Genomic DNA, 18,855 nt, shown 5'->3' with positions numbered 1-18,855 from the left:
TGTGCCTGCTCATGTTTTTTTTTTACAAAGTGAATCTCGTTGTATTTGATTTTTAAATTGCATACTTGTGCAATGTCATAATGCCATGTTAATGGGGGGACGTTTCTTTAAATAGTTTTAACGGATAAATACTTGTATTGTTTCTTACAGATGACTGTCGAGATTTTTTAGAACTGTAATATCGTTAAACTTTGTGACGACAAACATTTACCTTGCGATTATGGGCGTCACAAGATGGGGTCAAATTATAGTATTTTGATATAAATCTGCACATTATTCTGTATATATTTGAAATTATTTTAATAGTTTGAATAATAATTACAAACTTCAGAACGTGTGCTTCAAAATAAAGCGTGCATATTGTATTTTGCGTATGTAACAAAGTTGGTCAATTTAACAACAACAACAACAACACAACAACAACAACAACAACAACACAACAACAACAACAACGAATTTTTCCTTTCCGCTTAAATGAAAATGTAGCGTTCGTAACAGTATAATGAATAGTAACAAAACACAAAAAAACAAAGATATAACTTTAATCTTAGCTTCCGGATGAAAAAGTTTTTTAGTCTCGTAAATTGTAATGATGTTATGATAACGTTAATTTATAACAAGAGCATTAATAAACGTCTAGCCAATCAGAAATAACATAAACAACCAGGCATTTACTTGCTCGCAAAATACCAAGCTACTTAAATAAATATTTCTGATTTTCCGATTGATATAGGATGGTTTGCAATATTTCACCACTTCTTGTTTCATTTATGTGCACTTATTCTAAAAACACTTTTCTTTTTGATAGCCTTTTAGATTTTCACTCAGTCAACTATTCCTTTAACATTTTCTTCAGCAGAAACTTCTCTGTATCTTGCCAATGGACTTTCAACGCCATCAGCGCTCTAATTGTAATTCCATTAATGTGTTTAAACACGCATACAGTTAGAATGTTGCTTGAAACATGCACGAATTTGTGTATTATAATATTGATCTATCGAGTTCGAACGTGAGTGAAACTCGTTTAAGGACATACAATTTCATGCTATTATTTTTAGGTATTAATATTTTGATATCGAATGGCTGTAACATTTATCATATGCACTCGCGCATTTTTACGCAACATCCGGTTCCTGTCTCATTGTACCAGAAAGTCCGTTAACAAATACATGTAATAATACTTTATTGTTGGTTTTTAGATTCAGTTGGCTTTCCTTAATTTTTAAAATGTCGAGTTATAGAAACACGTGTATGTTACTATTTTAAACTTTGTGTTTTCAGTTTCCGGCACTTGCAGAGAGCGGTAATCATGGAATCAATCAACCGTTTCTTCAAGTGCGCCCCCTTGCGGATGAAGATGCTGACCTCGGAAGACGAGTGGATATACGACGAGGAGCCGCACAGTAAGCGCCGGAAGGAGATCCTCAAGGCGCACCCGGAAATCAAAGAGCTCATGGGGTATGAGTCCAAAATTGCGTACATAGTAGCTGCGGAAGTTGCCGCGCAGATGTTGATGTGCTACCTACTTATGGAGGCATCGTGGCCGACGGTTTTCGTGCTCGCCTATGTCGTCGGCGGGACTCTCAACCATTCTCTCGGCAGCGCCATTCACGAGATCGGACACAACCTGGCGTTCGGTCACGGTCATCCGGTGAAGAACCGGCTACTCAGCCTCCTGTGCAACGTTCCTATAATAGCACCGATGGCCATCAGTTATAAGAAATACCACGCAGACCATCACACGTTCCTCGGTCACGAGACCCAAGACGTTGATATTCCCACGCGCCTCGAGTCGTACCTCTTCCGCCATCCAATTACAAAAATTATTTGGCTGATTGTTCATCCTCTTATTCATTCATTGCGACCTTTCTACAAGAGCCCGAAGCCGGTTACAGGATGGGAGCTGATTAACAACGCTGTTCAATTAGTGGTGGATCTGGCGCTTCTCAAAGCATTCGGAGTCAAGTCGGTCGTCTATTGTCTTTTTGGTACTTTATTCGGATTGGGGCTACATCCGCTTGCCGGTCATTTTATTTCGGAGCATTACGTCTTCAACGAAACCGGGCAGGCCACAATGAGCTATTACGGTCCGCTGAATTTTATCCTTTTTAACGTAGGGTACCACATTGAGCACCACGATTTCCCCTACATCCCTTATAACAAATTGCCGGAAGTTAAGAAACTGGCGCCGGAGTTTTATCAACAGCCATATCACACTTCTTGGGTCAAGGTTCTCTGGGATTTCATTTTTGACCCGTATCATGGCCCCCAAGCTCGTTCTGTCGGGTACCATGTGGATCTGAGTACCAAGAAGAATGCTTACGTAACTTCCAATGGAACCCATGACATCATCGCTAATGGCGCTCCTAAAATAAACGGGCACGACATCGCCGAGAATGGTCACTGTAAAGCAAACGGACATAACGTTATCGCTAATGGCGCTTCAAAAACAAACGGGCACTTGATGAAAAACGGACACGTTTCCAATGGGAAGGAAAAATCTCACTAGGATTAATTAATTTCCAGTTTTAGTTAAATTATTTGTAATGCAATTTTAAATATCCAGTCCAAGCTTCATTCGTTCAACTATTAAAAATTACTGTGAACAGTGTTGTGAGTGGATAAACCGTTGCCATTTAAAATATTTCTGATTTTTTTTTTCGAGAAGAGATGCTTTCAAAATCACAATACAGAAGAATTTGTTTTTATATCAATTAAGAACGAATTATTTAAGCTATGCAATTAAGAAAATGGACGAGAATTACAAATTGTTGTTTTGTATAAAAGTGTTAAGAAATTCACTGCTCTTAGAAATATGTCCATACAATTGGAATAGGTGTCTCGGCGTATTGCATGCCGAATTATATAGACACATGTTTGCCTAGCGCCTACAACTCTGTAAACTTATGATTTTTTAGTGAAAACTTTTACGAACTGCCATCGTATTAAATGTGTATAGATGTATTTATTTTTTGGGTTGTAACCATGTACGTGGTAGTGTATGTAACTTTCTAATAAGCGACTAAACATAAAACGTGCATGTTGAAAGAAAATAAAGCGTCGTATTTTATGAAAACATTATTTTACCTGGGTTTAAGTATATATATTTTCATAATTATTCTTGAATACTTTTTGAAATTATCATTTTTTAATAAAATCTACTGTTTATAATTCAAATGTAATTTACTTTTTAAGTTCAGGAAATGGAAGCATATGGAAAGCACAACTCGGGGCAAGTGTAAACAACAATCTTACATGAAATTAATGTGTTTTTGTTGTATACGCGATGTTTATATTGGTATGTGTTGTTTATGTTTAAATATTTGTACAAACGCCAAAACATAGGCAAACAATGATGTTTATTAATGATTTAAAGGACATGTATTAGCTGGCTATTTTTTGAATAGTCCGAGCTTTACTACTCACCAAAATGTCAGCATAATGCAAACGTGCAACATCTCCATATCCCTGTTTCTACTACAGGTTCTCAAGTTAACCCATTTATGCCTAGTGGACTCTCCCATCCTTTTAGATTGGATCAATGTATTTAAAAAAAAATTGTGATGTCTAGTGTATTTGTTTCTATATTTAGAATATTTCTTACAGAAATTCCTTTAAGCAAACAACGAAGAGCCAGATGAGACGCCGCATCATGCGGCGTTTCATCTGGGTCTACGCTGTTTGCCAATGCCTTTTTTCTAGACGCTAGGCATAAATGGATTAATTTTACAAATGTGCCCATTGAACAAGTTTCATAACTCTGAACTGAAATTGAGCAGAATCATACTCTTGTTGTAAAGGTTATAGGTAAACCTGCACTAACTCCGTATATTGTTTTTACTTTGTGAACATTGACTAACCAAGACCTATAATTGAGTCGCGTTCTGAGAAGACTGGACATAATGTTTTGCGTAAAGTGTCGTCCCAGATAAGCCTGTGCAGTTCGCACAGGCTAAAAAGGGACGACACTTTCCGCTTTTATTGTACTTTTACTTTCAAGGAAGTTCCTCCTTACCGAAAATCAAGTTTAGGCGGAAAGATTCGTTCCTTATTAGCCTGTGCGGACTGCACAGGCTATACTGAAACGACACTTTACGCACATGCATAATGCCCAGTTTTCTCAGAACGCGACACATATTGTGCTTTCTTTTTTGTAGGTTACTTTAATGCACACCAAGGGTGGGATTGAATTTGCCTCAGGTTTTGTACATGTCATTGTAACTTAAAATAGAAAAATAGAAAACATGATCTAACACAGATATGCAACATCATATATGTCTAATAGTGTTAAAGCTGTTGCTGATATGTCCTCGAATTGTGCATGACAGTCTAGTCTGTGTGTGTGTTTGTTTGTTTGTTCGAATGCATTTGCTTCTCTCTGACACACATTTATAACAATAAAACGCTCCTTTTCAAATGGATCTCTTTATAAATGTCATGGAAAAACACGTATGATTTATATTACAGCTTCTCCATTATTCGCGAAATACGTGGTATTGGATTGAAATCATCGCTTATTTATTGTATAGTGGTAATAGTACGTACTTAAATGACGTCATAGTTTCATATAATGTTTCAAATATATAAGCATACATTAATGTGATATTGTAAGAAAAATGACACTGAACATATTTTAAGATTATTATTGACCGCATTACTGATATTATATATGTTAGTGTTATTTATATCTCTTTGTGGCACTAACATCTATTTGTGTTATTTATATCTCTTTGTGTTATGTATATTTCTTTTGTGTCTTTTATTTTGTTAAGTTAATCGCCGCAAAGGATATCAATTATAGTATAGCTTGTTCAACTGTTTTTAAGTGTATTTCTACCCATATTTCGTTTAAGGTTAGTAATTTGTTAATGACTGGTAGGATTTGTTTGTGTTTGTTTTTCTTTAAAACAATCATTTCTATGAGAGTACGACGTGTTTCGTATGAACCCACGTCGTTCTGTTCATTTTCAAGATAAAAATCAATCTTCACGCAGAGTTGTGGTTCCATGCTCTCACATACAATCTCTGCCATCACAAGAAAATCCTACCAGATTTGGTAGGATTTTATTATTTTTGTTTAAGTATTATATTATGAAAAGTAGTATCATTTTCTTTTATATTTTGAAAATAGTTTATAAGTTAAGGTTCACAATACAAAAAAATACCTAAATAAAAAAAACAAGTAAATAATAACGGGACAATTATTGTGCTACGTTGTTTTGATATCATCACGTAGTTGGTTATGAAGCCAGGGATTTGATCCAGTTATGCTGGTTCCAGTCAAATCTCTGCGTGGAGGTTGGCTAAAAATAAGGTCCGAATTTCGTTTGAAGCGAATGCACTATTTTTTGTCAATTATAGAGTTTTTCCTGACTGAATAATAAAAAGTTCTGTCTGCTAGTCCATATATACTGGTTTTTGTCATTTTTTATATTTGATTTCATCTGAAAATAGATTAAATAATAACGTGTACAAGTCCCTTGCTATGTATTTTACCATTGTAAATGTACATGTACATGTATATATGTGCATTTAACCACAGCGGCACGAATTACCCAAATCTACCCAAATCTACCAAAATCTACCAAAATCTTCCCAAATCTACTCAAATCTACTCAAATCTACCCCAAATCTACCCAAATCTACATAAAAATAATTATTTTACATCATGTTTGTGTGATGGGCACTATTGTTTTGTTTATTTAACCACACCGTGTACTAAAAAACCGCGTATATTATGCTTATTTGCATACAGGTTTACAATTTGCATATACATTATTTCATATCATATATGGTAACGCTTTTATTCCGTGCCATCAATATGTCTCGCATGTACTGTTAGTTGTATCTCAATCTTTACGTTTTTATTATGCATATCGTTCAAAATAAAGTATGTCTTTCTCTCGTATTGTGTTTAAATTAAGATTTATAGTTCGTGTCCCAAGAAAGTAACTTCATCGTTTTAATCGACACCATCACCACCCCAACCAAAAAATACAACTCCATCATCACCAAGTAAAACCACCATCATCGTAGCACCATCAGCACCGTTATCACCATTACACCACACACTCCACCATCATCATCACAACAATCATTATAACCCACCAACGAAATGAATGACAATCATCATCACTACCATCGCCATCATCAACACTCATAACACCATCAACGCTTCCGTCAATATCAGCAGCATATTGTTTTACCATCAATAACACCATTACATCATTATATCATCATTTATGACAAGTATTACGTCCATAAAGGGACATTTCGAAATATCAATTTTTCGACTTTTTATCCCAGATTTAAAAACATGAAGGAACACTATAAATTAGGATGTAAAATACCACTAATCATAACGTACCGGTCATTACAGATTTGTTAATAAATAATTTCATTGAAATTTGAATTTCATTTGAAGTTGAAAACATAAAGCCTTTAGAAACGCATAACAATTAAGTGATTTGGAATGTTTCTGTTGTTTGCGTTAAATTTTGTTTTAAAATGGTGTGTCACTGATATCGTCTTTTTTCATTAAAATGGGACTCTATAATGAATTAAATGACACACCTGAGTCTGTGAAAAAGTTCCTTTAATAACAACATTACCATCAACGCAACTACGTCTTTGAACCAATTCACGTCATTGTCATTTATCACATGCCATACCGTGTTTCCCATGTAATATAACCAATACGAATATTTTTATTTTACACATGTATAATATACTTTTTAAGCGTTATCAATGGCTTAGTTTTCGTTCGATTGACCAATCGCATTTTGTTATTTTGCTGAAATGACATTGCAACGTCAAATGAAGTCACGAAATGTAAACAACATTCGGGATTTATCATTATGTTTGCGTAAATATTTATTTAATTTGCTAATTGAATTTTAAAAGCATGTAATAAAAAAAGATCTGACACTCGTTGTCATTTTATCGTTAGTAAGCTCGCCAAAGGCTCGCTTACTAACAAAATTCCTGAAATCGTTTAATAAATATAGGATCTGGCACGAGTTGTCATATCATACCATATTTTATTAAACGAGTTCAGGAATTTTCTTAGTAAGCGAGCCTTTGGCGAGCATACTTACGACTTTCCTGACAACGAGTGTCAGATCTTTTTTATTACATGCTTTTAAATAAGCAAATTAAATAAATATGTACGCAAACATAATGATAAATCACGAATGTTGTTTACATTTCGTGACGTCATTTGACGTTGCAACGTCATTTCAGCAAAATGCCAAAATGCGATTGGTCGATAAACGAAAAAAATGTTGTATTACACATGTGTAATATAAAAAATATGTAATGGTTGTATTGATTGGAAAACAGGGTAAAGCATGTGATAAAATTTGATATGATACGACAACCCGTGCCAGATCCTATATGTAAAGACGATTCAAGCCTATGCAATCGCATAAATTAGCAATTACAAATGTTTTGCAACACACACGCCAGTATGATTCCCAGCAGGGAAAATAAAACTAAAACTTTGAATTTAACAAGATAACACACATTTCCACGCTGCAAATGCAAAGCTAAAAAACAGTGGCGTTTTAATCCCGTGATGCACGACAAAAAAACATTTTGACGTATCCAATACTTTTTTATTACAGAAAAGGGAATTTAAATGGTATGGCTCAATTATTTAAGTTACATTTGGACGATATTAGTAATAAATGTTGACAAATATTAAAATAATGCCTATTCTCGCTTCACTAATGTATCTAGCTCCAATGACAAACTTGGAAAAATGAAAATTAAAAAGGCATTCACATTCGAACTCATGACTATAGAAATCGAGCACTTAATTAACCCATTTATGCCTAGCGTCTATATAAAAGGCCTTGCCAAACAGCGTAGACCCAGATGAAACGCCGCATGATGCGGCGTCTCATCAGGGTCTGCGCTGTTTGCTTAAAGGCATTTCTGTAAGAAATATTCTAAACATAGAAATAAATGTACTAGACATCCCTTATTTTGGAAATAAATTGAACCAATTTAGAAGGATGGGAGAGTTCACTAAGCATAAATTTTGGTTTAAAATTATAACTACGTAGCGGTACCGTTATCAAAAGAACGCAAATGTATAGAGGTACTGCAAGAAAATTTAATTCAAAATGATTGTACACTAGTACTGTAAACTTTTTCAGTACGTGCGAAGTTTTCCTGTTATTTTTTTCAAATTCAAAATGGTTATATTCATAAGAGACCTTTGAAATTCGATACAATAAATACTTAGTAAAATAAATTCAAAATTTTGAAATTTAGGAACATATCAGCCATCGATATGCCCCATTCAATATATAAAATAACCGTTTAAGGTGCTTTTTGTAGCATTTGGACATGTTAATTGAAGTAAGTTAATCCAGGAACAAAAACGAGAACATGTTCATGAATAAAATTTGGCGGTGCATGACCATTCAAACTGGATTCTTTAAATATGACTTATTACAACGATACTTTTCTCGAATTTAAAGGGGCCTTTTCACAGATTTTGGCATGTTTTGAAGTTTGTCGTTAAATGCTTTATTTTGATAAATGTAAACATTAAATTTTAAAAGCTCCAGTAAAAAAATCAAAAATAAAATTTTAAAAAGGAAACAAAGTAGCCCATCAGCAAGTCTCGAACCAATGACCCCCGGAATCCTGAAGTAAAAGCGCATTAGCCAGCTGAGCTATCCTGCCAATCATACATAAGATGCGTATTTTATACGGTTTATAAGCAATCTTCGTCGTTTCACAAATTTTAACGACAACAACAGAACTCTCCAAATTATTCAATCGTTTCGCGTTGCAACGCTTTATAATTTTTAGGTTTTTAAATCGTCAAAAGATGCATATAATGGCTATATTAGACCATGGCAAATGTTCAGTAATACTGTTTTCGCACAAACATCATAACTAAACCGAAAATTTGCGAATCTTAAACAACTTTTTTTAATTTTGTCAATTTACCAAACCGTGAAAAGATCCCTTTAAATCGTTTCGCGTTGCAACGCTTTATAATTTTTAGGTTTTCAAATCGTCAAAAGATGCATATAATGGCTATATTAGACCATGGCAAAAGTTTAGTTATACTGTTTCCTCACAAATATGATAACTAAACCGAAAATTTACGAATCTGAAACAACTTTTTTTCCATTTTGTCAATTTACCAAACCGTGAAAAGATCCCTTTAAGGTAGCGCACCTCTAATAATTTCCCGCGATTTATTTTACGATCATTGCCGATCTTCAATGATCGGTTATTTCCGAGAGATGCATTTTATTTTTTTCAAAGTTCGAATTCTGTTATATGTTTACGTAATTCCTTTGGAATACATTATTTTCACAATAAATATTGACTTTGATCCAAATATCATCTGAAAAAAATACGATTTCGCGATTTCTTTAAAGATTGGCGAGCCTTTTTACCTGTTTACTTATGGATATCTAATTTAAAATTGCACGAATGTGAAGTTGTCGTTAAGGCGATGGACAATAAATCTTTTGGGATCTTCCCGCGCAGGTTCGAATCCTGCCGACATCGCATACTTTTTGCGACACGTTTTATTTCTTTTCTAACATAATTTGATTTAATGTAGCATATATGTTTTTTGTTTAATATGTTGAAATTTTTATGCTCATCCTTCAATTTTTAAAATTAAAACAACGTTATGGCTAAATTGGGTGATTTACTGCTGAAAATACGAATGATGCATGTTGCATTTTTATTTTTATTTCAAAAAGTAAACGGTAAATCTGTCTATTTCTTGGTATTTTTGCTGTATATAGTGTTTCTATAAAAACTATGTTTAAAATATAACTAAAATGATACTATTTTGAATTTTATGACACTTTGTTTTTAACCGACCGAATTTTTACTTGGCTGAAATCACTAACATTTCATGGCGCTCTTCCATAGTTAAAAATTTGTAAAAAATAAATGTCTGTAAAAGAATACTTATTTCATCTTGTTTAAATTTTAATCACCTTTACTGCATCTATACACACCAACAGCATGCCCATATTTGGAAATTTGAATGAATTATGGAACTTTTATATACCACAGGAGTGAAAATAAACTGTACAAAAGCTGAGCGTGGGGGTGGTTTTGAAAAAAACGGTATATTTTTGTTTTAAAAGCATGGAAAGCCTACCTACAAATTTGCATGTAGTTCAGTGAAATGATGCTGATTAAGAAAATAATTAATTAGATTATATTTGGATATGTGCCCATTAGAGGTGAGCTACCTTAATATATTTTACTACGTTATATTAAGATACCATATTTTGAGTTACACAATGCTTTTTATGAGACAATGCCAGCTCCTTATTATAATCGTCCTTATGATATGAGTTTTTAGCGTATATCGTCGAATAAAATATAAATTAGAAATGCGACAGATCAAAGCCATATCACATAAGCTAGCTGCAATAATACATACAACATCTCAACAAATATAATATCCGAAAGTGATCGCCCAAAATGAAGGCTATCGAATAAGGAAATAACTTCGAGTTCCTGATTATATACCCTGATTTCGGATATTTAAATTCGGATCAAACGACTTCTAGCATAGCGCAATGTTATACTTTTTTGTATTCGATATGTTCAATGTAAGATTTTGTGTTCTATCTCTGTTCCAGTTTTTGGTTTTATCGGTAATTTACTTGTAGGCAAGACTATCCACCAGCTGAATGTTTGACATAATTTAAATATGTTATTCACTTCTCATACGTAATCAGTTACGAAGGCCTATGGTAAAGTTGTAAAGCGATTTGTCGCTAAAAACGCCAGACTGCACCGGTAGCAACGTGCCTCTAGTACTAGCTGCAATATTGGTAGCATGTTTTCGTCATAGATTATGTGTGAATACGCATTTGCTCGCTCATGCAAGCCAACGGTACAGCCGTCGACCTTCAACCTCGGCATACGGTTATGGACCATGTGGATCTATACTACGGCTATGGTCTCGATGTTAAACAGTCCTACGCGAAACAGTTGCGCTGTGTATTCTAACCGAATGCTAATATTTCGGAGAGCGATGTCATCGGTATGGCGTCCCTGACATTAAGGCGAACTTTACAGGAAGCAGCTTACAAGGTGCCACCAGTAGACTGAAAAGTTTCATCTTACTGCCTCTATGTTATATTTTTCAGTTACAAATATGTGCCTAAACATCGTGTTTTCTTCGCAGATTTTATAAACCCGGAAATAGGTTTTCCCGTTCATACAGGCCGTTTGTACATCTGTCGACCTTCAACCTTTACATACAATTAGTCTGCGTAATGACCTAGAAAAAGGGTCCTGGTTTTGATGAGTTCAATATGTTGCTCTCCCATATTCAACCGCGAAAAAAGAACTGTGTTTTCATTTTGAAATATTAAATAGAAATATATTGTAATAAATAATGTCATGCCCTGGATTGTTCATGAAAACATGTGTTTATATACATGAACATTGTTCATTTTCACCGTTTTTGTTTTGCATCTAAATATGTCACTGTTATTTAATGTTTTTATTGGATGCTGAGTGGTAGTTAGAGCTGATAACAGCCGATGCCTACCTTTTGCGCTTCTTTCTTATTTGTAATATCTTTTTTAAATGTCTCATTGTATTAGCGTCTGTTAATTTTGGCAGCCATTTTGGATAAACAGGAAGTTGAATTCCTGATGCTGACATAAGTGCATTCTGGGTAGTTTACAATGACTACAGTATTTTTGACAGTTTAGTCATATGAAATAATTAACCAGTCGCCACCTGTCAATCAAATTTTCCGATAAGCCAATCAGATATCGATTTTTCACACACCCTTTAGCAGCGTTTATCTGGCAGCCATTTTGTCCGACAAACAAAGCGTGAAGTACATATGGAATGAGCGTAACTTTTAACGGTTTACACAGATTGTATATCAAATGCCTGATTAATGCTGTTTGATCATAATTTAAAACTGTAGCTGTTATACACACTGTATAAAAGGACATTATTTTACTTATCTTTCTTGAAAATATGAACGAGTAATGAAAAAAAATGAACACAACAGCTGTGCGTTCTTTAAAACGTGTTAAAGCGTTAAATGCACAATATTATTAACAAGTTTGGGCAACCTAATAATTGCCACAGTGTCACGTGTTTCTTTTTAATAATCTCGGCGTAATTGTCGATTATTAATAAATAACAGTATATGTTCATCAGAATGTAGGAACATTGAGGCATTGTTAGGTTCTGTACACAAGAAAAGAAAACTGTTTAATTACTGCCAATAACATATTTATTTTCTGTGGATTATAAACAACGGAAACATTCATAAATTATTAACTTAAATATTGTTTTAACTGAAGTAAAAACAGCAGTAAAAAGTGTGTTCAACGCGGCTTACGGGGAGCAATGTGAACATTACAATGAACATATAAAGGTGATCTAATAATAAACAAATGCAGTATTTACTTAATAAATTACACTCGTATATTCGTGAATAGCACTGGAAAACCAACATATCATTTTTCGAAAGTGAACTGTAACTGGTTCGCATTAAAAAAAATGATATTAAAATGCATATCGGACTATATGTAAATGAAACCACGAAATTAGGCATATATTAAATTATGGTTTAGCTCAAAATTTGATTTATATCTTAATAAAGAGAATCTTTGTCTCTTTTTGAAAATAACACAATAAACCAGAGATCTATACATTTTAATAAACGGGAAAACGCACTCATTCTTAATGATATAGATGCGGCATTTGGATTAGATACTTAATAAATATTCCTCTAAATAATGATATATAAATATATAATATATAAATAGCCCTAAGAATGTTTAATAAAAATCCAAGATTATTATAAAATAAATGTTCATTTTTACATATGATCTTTATTCAGCTCCCCATATATGTATATGAAACGTTTCTGATAGTCAGTCTTTCGTTTACATATTTATTTGGATTACGCAATTTCTCTCTACAGCATATATGATTGTATTAAAGTTTTACAAAGCAGTTTATTTTATTTTGCGGCTTTAACAATTTATATTGTAGAAAATAGCCTGATACATCGTTACAAAATATACGATTTCACCCGCCTAATCCGCCATCATTGCGATCTGCTTGTCGGAGTTTTCCAATCACTTTACCACGTGACTGTGTGGGCGGAGCGATCAATAATTTGACGACTGGTCAATTTGCTCAATACTCATATTCCTTCTTAAAAATTGTTTAAAAAGGTAATAGTTATCTTTATAAATTATTTATTTATTTAAATGATATGTATTTGACTATTATTTAATTGTAATATGGTCTGAAATATCATTTTAAGACGAGTGACATTTACCGTGTCAAGAACGCTCAAATTCTTTTGTGCGCTCTTGCGCGCTTTACAGGGCGTTGTTTGTGCGCTTTTTGTGCACATTTCATATGTGCGCTTTTATGTTTATATTGCACAACGCTATGTGTGCGCTTCTGGACAGTATAAAAGGCACTGAAAATTCCCATTCGAGGACTGTGAACTTTGTTTTCCTAGGTGTGAGACCTATTTTAATTTTCTTATATAAGCATTTAAAATACAGTTTTAAATAAGACTAGCTATTAAAATTAAGACTGAATTTTACAAGTTGCATTTATCATCTTTTAGGACATTATAAAACAGAGTGTGCAAATACTTAACATAATACATATATATTGCACGTGCATGTAAAGAGAGCCAGTGCAGAGAACCGGGGATCTCCTTGCTTGGTTGATCGAAACATCGGCCTCAATTCTGGCTGTTCGATTGTGAATTCACTGCAGTCTTTCAATCTCAATTCACAACTCGAATTGATCTTTCAGTCAGATAAGATCCTATCCAATGGCGAGGAGTTTATTCAATTCCAAAATCATTTCGTAGGATTGAAATTTCCATTGCAATGCCAATTGTGTCGAAGAAGGAACTAAGATCAATCCTATTAACCTTTGTTACTTATTGCTGATCAATCGCATTCAAGGTCATGATGCATTTTACGCATAGCTGTTTGAACACTGTTGTACTTGCGATAAGCATTTTGATATGATGGCAGTAAGTTTTTTCGTTCAATGTGATCTGCTTCAATGCAACCTTTTCAATTTTTTTTTTAATAAAAACACTAGATTTTAGGCCGGTCGATGGTTTGGTAATTGTAGGGACAATGTCGGTTTGTTTAGCAATGGTTTTATTACCACACTTTTCAATTCGTTCGGAAATTCAACGTTCACCAGTGATCGATTATGATTTTTGTAGTAACTGGGCTCAAAAATGGCAAATTGTCTTTGAGCAGTACTGTCGGCATGATGTCAAATGCACAGATTGTTAACTTTGATCTTTAAATCAGTGTTTCAACTTTGCTTTGCGACATTGGACTAAATTCTATCAATGGCACACCATCAAATGTTTTCTCTAAATTTTCAGCAGATGTAAGTTAGTGCCATCTGGTTAGTCTCTCAAGTTAGATATTCTTCTGAAATTTACTTTTGGAAATCATTTGCTAATTGCATATCGTCACAGTTAGACGGTAGCGAGTTGTCCCTACTTTGTGACTCCAGTTTTAACATTTGTTTGTGATGTTTTAAGCTGTAGATTGCAACATGTGTGAATTGATCCATGATTCTGATAGACGGTGTGATCTGGTTTTAAGTTTATATTTGCGAAATGATATCGGTAGACAACGGGTAAGCACATGAGTATCACCCAGTGGTCTTGTGATTGGATCGATTTAGGTCCAGATTGTGACTCGCACATACAAAAACTACATTTGTCTAATGTGAGAAAAATACCTTATTTCTTTTCTTCAAGTTATAAAGGTTCGGAGAGCATGCGCGTTTTTAACTGCGATTTTGATCAGCACATATGATGTTTGAATGAATTAATGAAATTGATGAATTTACAAATGAATGAATTGATAGATCAAGTAATGCATGTTCGAATGAATGCATGAGTTATTTATACCTGTCTTGCCGAGTATGTCAGTTCATAATAACGTCCCCCAATTCCCCGTAATACCATCACGGACAATCACTTCTACCAACTGGCCTGTTACCAGTCATGTAAGCGTTAATCCTTGTATTTATTTACTATTTATGACGTTTGAACACACGTATCGTCAGACGTGTAATTTGTTTAAATGTTTTTGTTAGGAATAATTGTTTATGTTGTAAACATAGCAACTCTCATTATGTAGTGTGTTGTTTTACCTGCAATACGTGTGTAGGCATGGTAAACTATACAATATTTTTGTCATCAAATAGATAAGACAGTGGCTAGCCGTGCGGCCCCGTACGGCTAGCCTATTGGCTAGTCGTACGGCTCTGTATGTATAGCCTTTCCTATGCGGATTGTCTAGCCGTACGGCTAAATAAAGTATAGAATTGTCATTCAGTGCTGTTAATCAGTAATACGTTTGTTTAAGCTCACAAAAGTACACAAATTCTTCATTTGATTTCAGCTTCCTTTCATGTAATACGGTTTCTAATTTGATTCTTTAATTAGTCGACGCTCCTGAGTAAGGTGTGAAAAACTGTTTTAATGAGTTGCGGCATCGATATTATGAAATTCAATGATGGCAGCCGTCAACGGTTAGTCTTAGAATGCGTGCTATATTTCAAGTATATCCCGAATTCCTGTGTACAGATGCCACGTACAAGGTGAACGATCTCCGAATGGCCTTGTATATACTTCTAATAGAAAATGGAAATGGAAATGCTAAAACAAATGCACTGATATTTTGCGGTACCTTCATGTAGCGAAGAACAATTATCATCTAATCAGCCTGCGTAGTAGCACACAATTTTAAGTTCATGTATTGGCACGTTTTCTCAGGACGAATGACAAAGAAATTAGCACGTAGATCAATAAATAATCAATATATTTATTTGTTTTAACAGCCGTACGGCTAGACAGTACCTATAGAAAAAGCTATACAAACAGAGACGTACGACTAGCTAATAGGCTAGCCGTACGGGGCCGGACGGCTAGCCTATTGGCTAGACGTACGGGCCCGTACGACTATCCACTGCCAATAGATAAATGGACTGCTGGTATACTGCTGGTATACCGGTTGCAAGTATATAAAGTGCACCGATGTATGTTGTTTTTGCACTCGGTCAGCAGCTGGAGCGTGCGTGTCGCGACCGAGGCGAGAGTCACCCGCAGAAGATTCTCTCACCTGTACATATTTCCTTATAGAAGGGAACTTCTGCGGGCGGCTCTGCTAATCCAGCTGAGTCCATCACCCTCGAGCCGGACGTCTTCCACACTGCTGGGATTGCTGTATTTTTTAACATGCAGCGGTCTTGTCACCCGCTGTTTATCGTCGAGAGTTCACTGATCCGGTCCTGCCAGAGGTCCCGTCTGTAGAGGGACGGGAACAGTGGGACAGCGAGATCACAAGTGTGGAGGACATACGGGGCGGACCTGGGGCTGCTTTTCGCGGGGAGGTGCATGTCCCACGAACATCGAGGGGTGGCCTTATAGAGGGACCCCTGGGCGACGGTACTCAGTACGCTCAACGCACTGGGGAAACCGTCTCGGGGATAAAGATAAACGGCCGGTGACGACGAGAGTGGCCATAAAGGCAGAGCTGTGTGCTGCACTCCCTTGGCGGAGCTGCGTTCATACATAAATTTGTCTTGAAGTTGTCTACCACCAGTGCACATTAAGGTCTCATTGGCCACCGTGCACTGGTCTATTTGTATCTAAATTATATCTTTGGCGAATACCGGGGCAGTCGGGGTAAATTTGACCTACTTGGCTCAAAATTAATCTTAATCCCCTGAAAGGTCACAGGGGCAGGTCCAGCCAAAATGACCTCGTGAAGGGGCTCGTCTGGACCTGTAAATAAACTCTGAACAACAACAACGTTGTTTTTGCAAGAAGTGTGAGATTAAATGGGTCCAAATCAAGCTAAAAACAATAAGAAACTACTATTATCATCTTTCTACATGCCTCACAGAAACATGACAGGTGTAAATGAAATACGGAAATAAATAGAGATGGCTATGAGTGACAAGGAACGGCTCACCATCATAGCTGGTGATTTCTATTGCCCTGATATTGACTGGGGAAGTCTATCGGTACGTAGGGAAGCCCAGGACAGAGATGTACAGCAAGCTCTACTCGACCTATAAACCGAATACAACCTCACTCAAGTGCATGACAAGCCCACCAGAGAAAACAGCCTCCTTGATCTCATTTTCACCACCAACCCATCATTAATCAAGTCCACTGCCAACACCCCCGGGATATCTGATCACGATATTGTTGTAACTGATTCGGACACAAAACCCTATTATATTAAGCAAAAACCGATGCGATGCTTCACTTTTTCTAAGTCGAACTGGGGCCAACTGAAGGCCGACATCACAGACATATCAAGACAAGTAGTACAGCTCTATAATAACAACAACAACGTTCATCAACTCTGGAATACATTTAAATCCAAACTCTCATCAGCTATCCATTCTAATATACCATCTAAAATGAGATCTTCAAATAATTCGGCTCCATGGATTTCCAGAAACATCAAATGTCAACTGAAACGCAAAGCCAGACTCTACAAAAAGGCAAAGAAATCTAACAATTGGGCTAACTACAGAAAATGCCAAAAGGAAACAAAGAGAGCTATGCACAAAGCTGAATGGAATCACATTAACCAAATAATAGAAGAGGGCCTCCAAAACAATAACTCAAAACCCTTCTGGATTTACGTCAAGTCCAGGAAAGAGGATAACATTGGAACAGCTCCTCTACGTGAGCATGGACACCTCATCACAGACAGTAAAGGCAAGGCAGAAATACTAGTAAATCAGTTCCAGTCTGTTTTCACCAAGGACGACACAAACCAGCCAACTCCGCAACTAACAAGCCGGGTAAACGACGATATCCCCCCCCCACTACACATAAGTGAGGATTGTATACTCAAGCTGCTGGAAAACATCAATGTCCGGAAAGCAGCTGGTCCAGATGAACTTCCAAACAGAGTGCTACAAGCCTGTGCTATAGAGGCAACGCCAGCCATTGCTGCCATCTTTCAGGGGTCAGTAGAAACAGTCGAACTTCCAAAGGATTGGCGAGACGCAAACATTGCCCCAGTCTTTAAGAATGGAGATCGCCATTCGCCAGAAAACTACAGACCAGTATCACTCACCTGCGTGCTCTCCAAGCTATTGGAGCATATCATCTGTCGTCACATATTAAACCACTTGGACAAACACAAAGTTTTAACAAACCTAAATCATGGCTTCCGCTCTGGATACTCTTGTGAAACACGACTTGTTGTCTCAGCCCATGACCTACTCGGATACCATGACCAGAACAAACAGGTTGACACCATCATCCTAGATTTCAGTAAGGCCTTTGACACCGCGCCCCACCAACGCCTTCTGCTGAAGCTTGAACACTACGGCATCCGCGGTCCAATACACAACTGGATATCCCACTTCCTCACACAACGTGAAATGTGCGTCGTGGTTGAAGGAGAGAAATCCCGTAATGTTGCTGTAGAATCTGGCGTACCTCAAGGCACAGTATTAGGGCCCCTGCTGTTTCTTTGCCATATTAACGACCTACCAGAAAGGGTGAAATCCCACATCCGGCTGTTCGCACTCGACTGCCTACTGTATAGAGCCATCAATTCAATCAAAGACCACCGAATCCTACTAGAAGACCTTGAGAATTTACAAATATGGGCCCAGGACTGGGGAATGCGGTTCAACTCTAAGAAATGTTATCTCCTCAGCTCAAAAACGAAATCTTCATTTTTCTACATCATTGGCAACACAATTCTCAAAAATGTACAAGAAACCCCATGCTTAGGAATAACTTTCTCCAACGACATGAAATGGAAAACCCACATC

The 18,855-nt window shown here is 36.1% G+C and overlaps 1 protein-coding gene across 1 annotated transcript; it reads left to right on the top strand.

The window, feature by feature from the left end:
* The first annotated feature begins 1,283 nt into the window (after positions 1-1,283).
* On the top strand, positions 1,284-2,657 carry LOC127867312 (sphingolipid delta(4)-desaturase DES1-like). Its single transcript, XM_052408393.1, has one exon. It carries the CDS (start codon positions 1,310-1,312, stop codon positions 2,507-2,509), a length of 1,200 nt encoding a protein of 399 aa, XP_052264353.1. The 5' UTR covers positions 1,284-1,309; the 3' UTR covers positions 2,510-2,657.
* The last annotated feature ends 16,198 nt before the right edge of the window (positions 2,658-18,855 follow it).

This window comes from Dreissena polymorpha, chromosome 1 (genome assembly GCF_020536995.1).
Source record: "Dreissena polymorpha isolate Duluth1 chromosome 1, UMN_Dpol_1.0, whole genome shotgun sequence".
Lineage (NCBI taxonomy): Eukaryota > Metazoa > Mollusca > Bivalvia > Myida > Dreissenidae > Dreissena > Dreissena polymorpha.
This window is presented reverse-complemented; position numbering and strand designations above follow the sequence as displayed.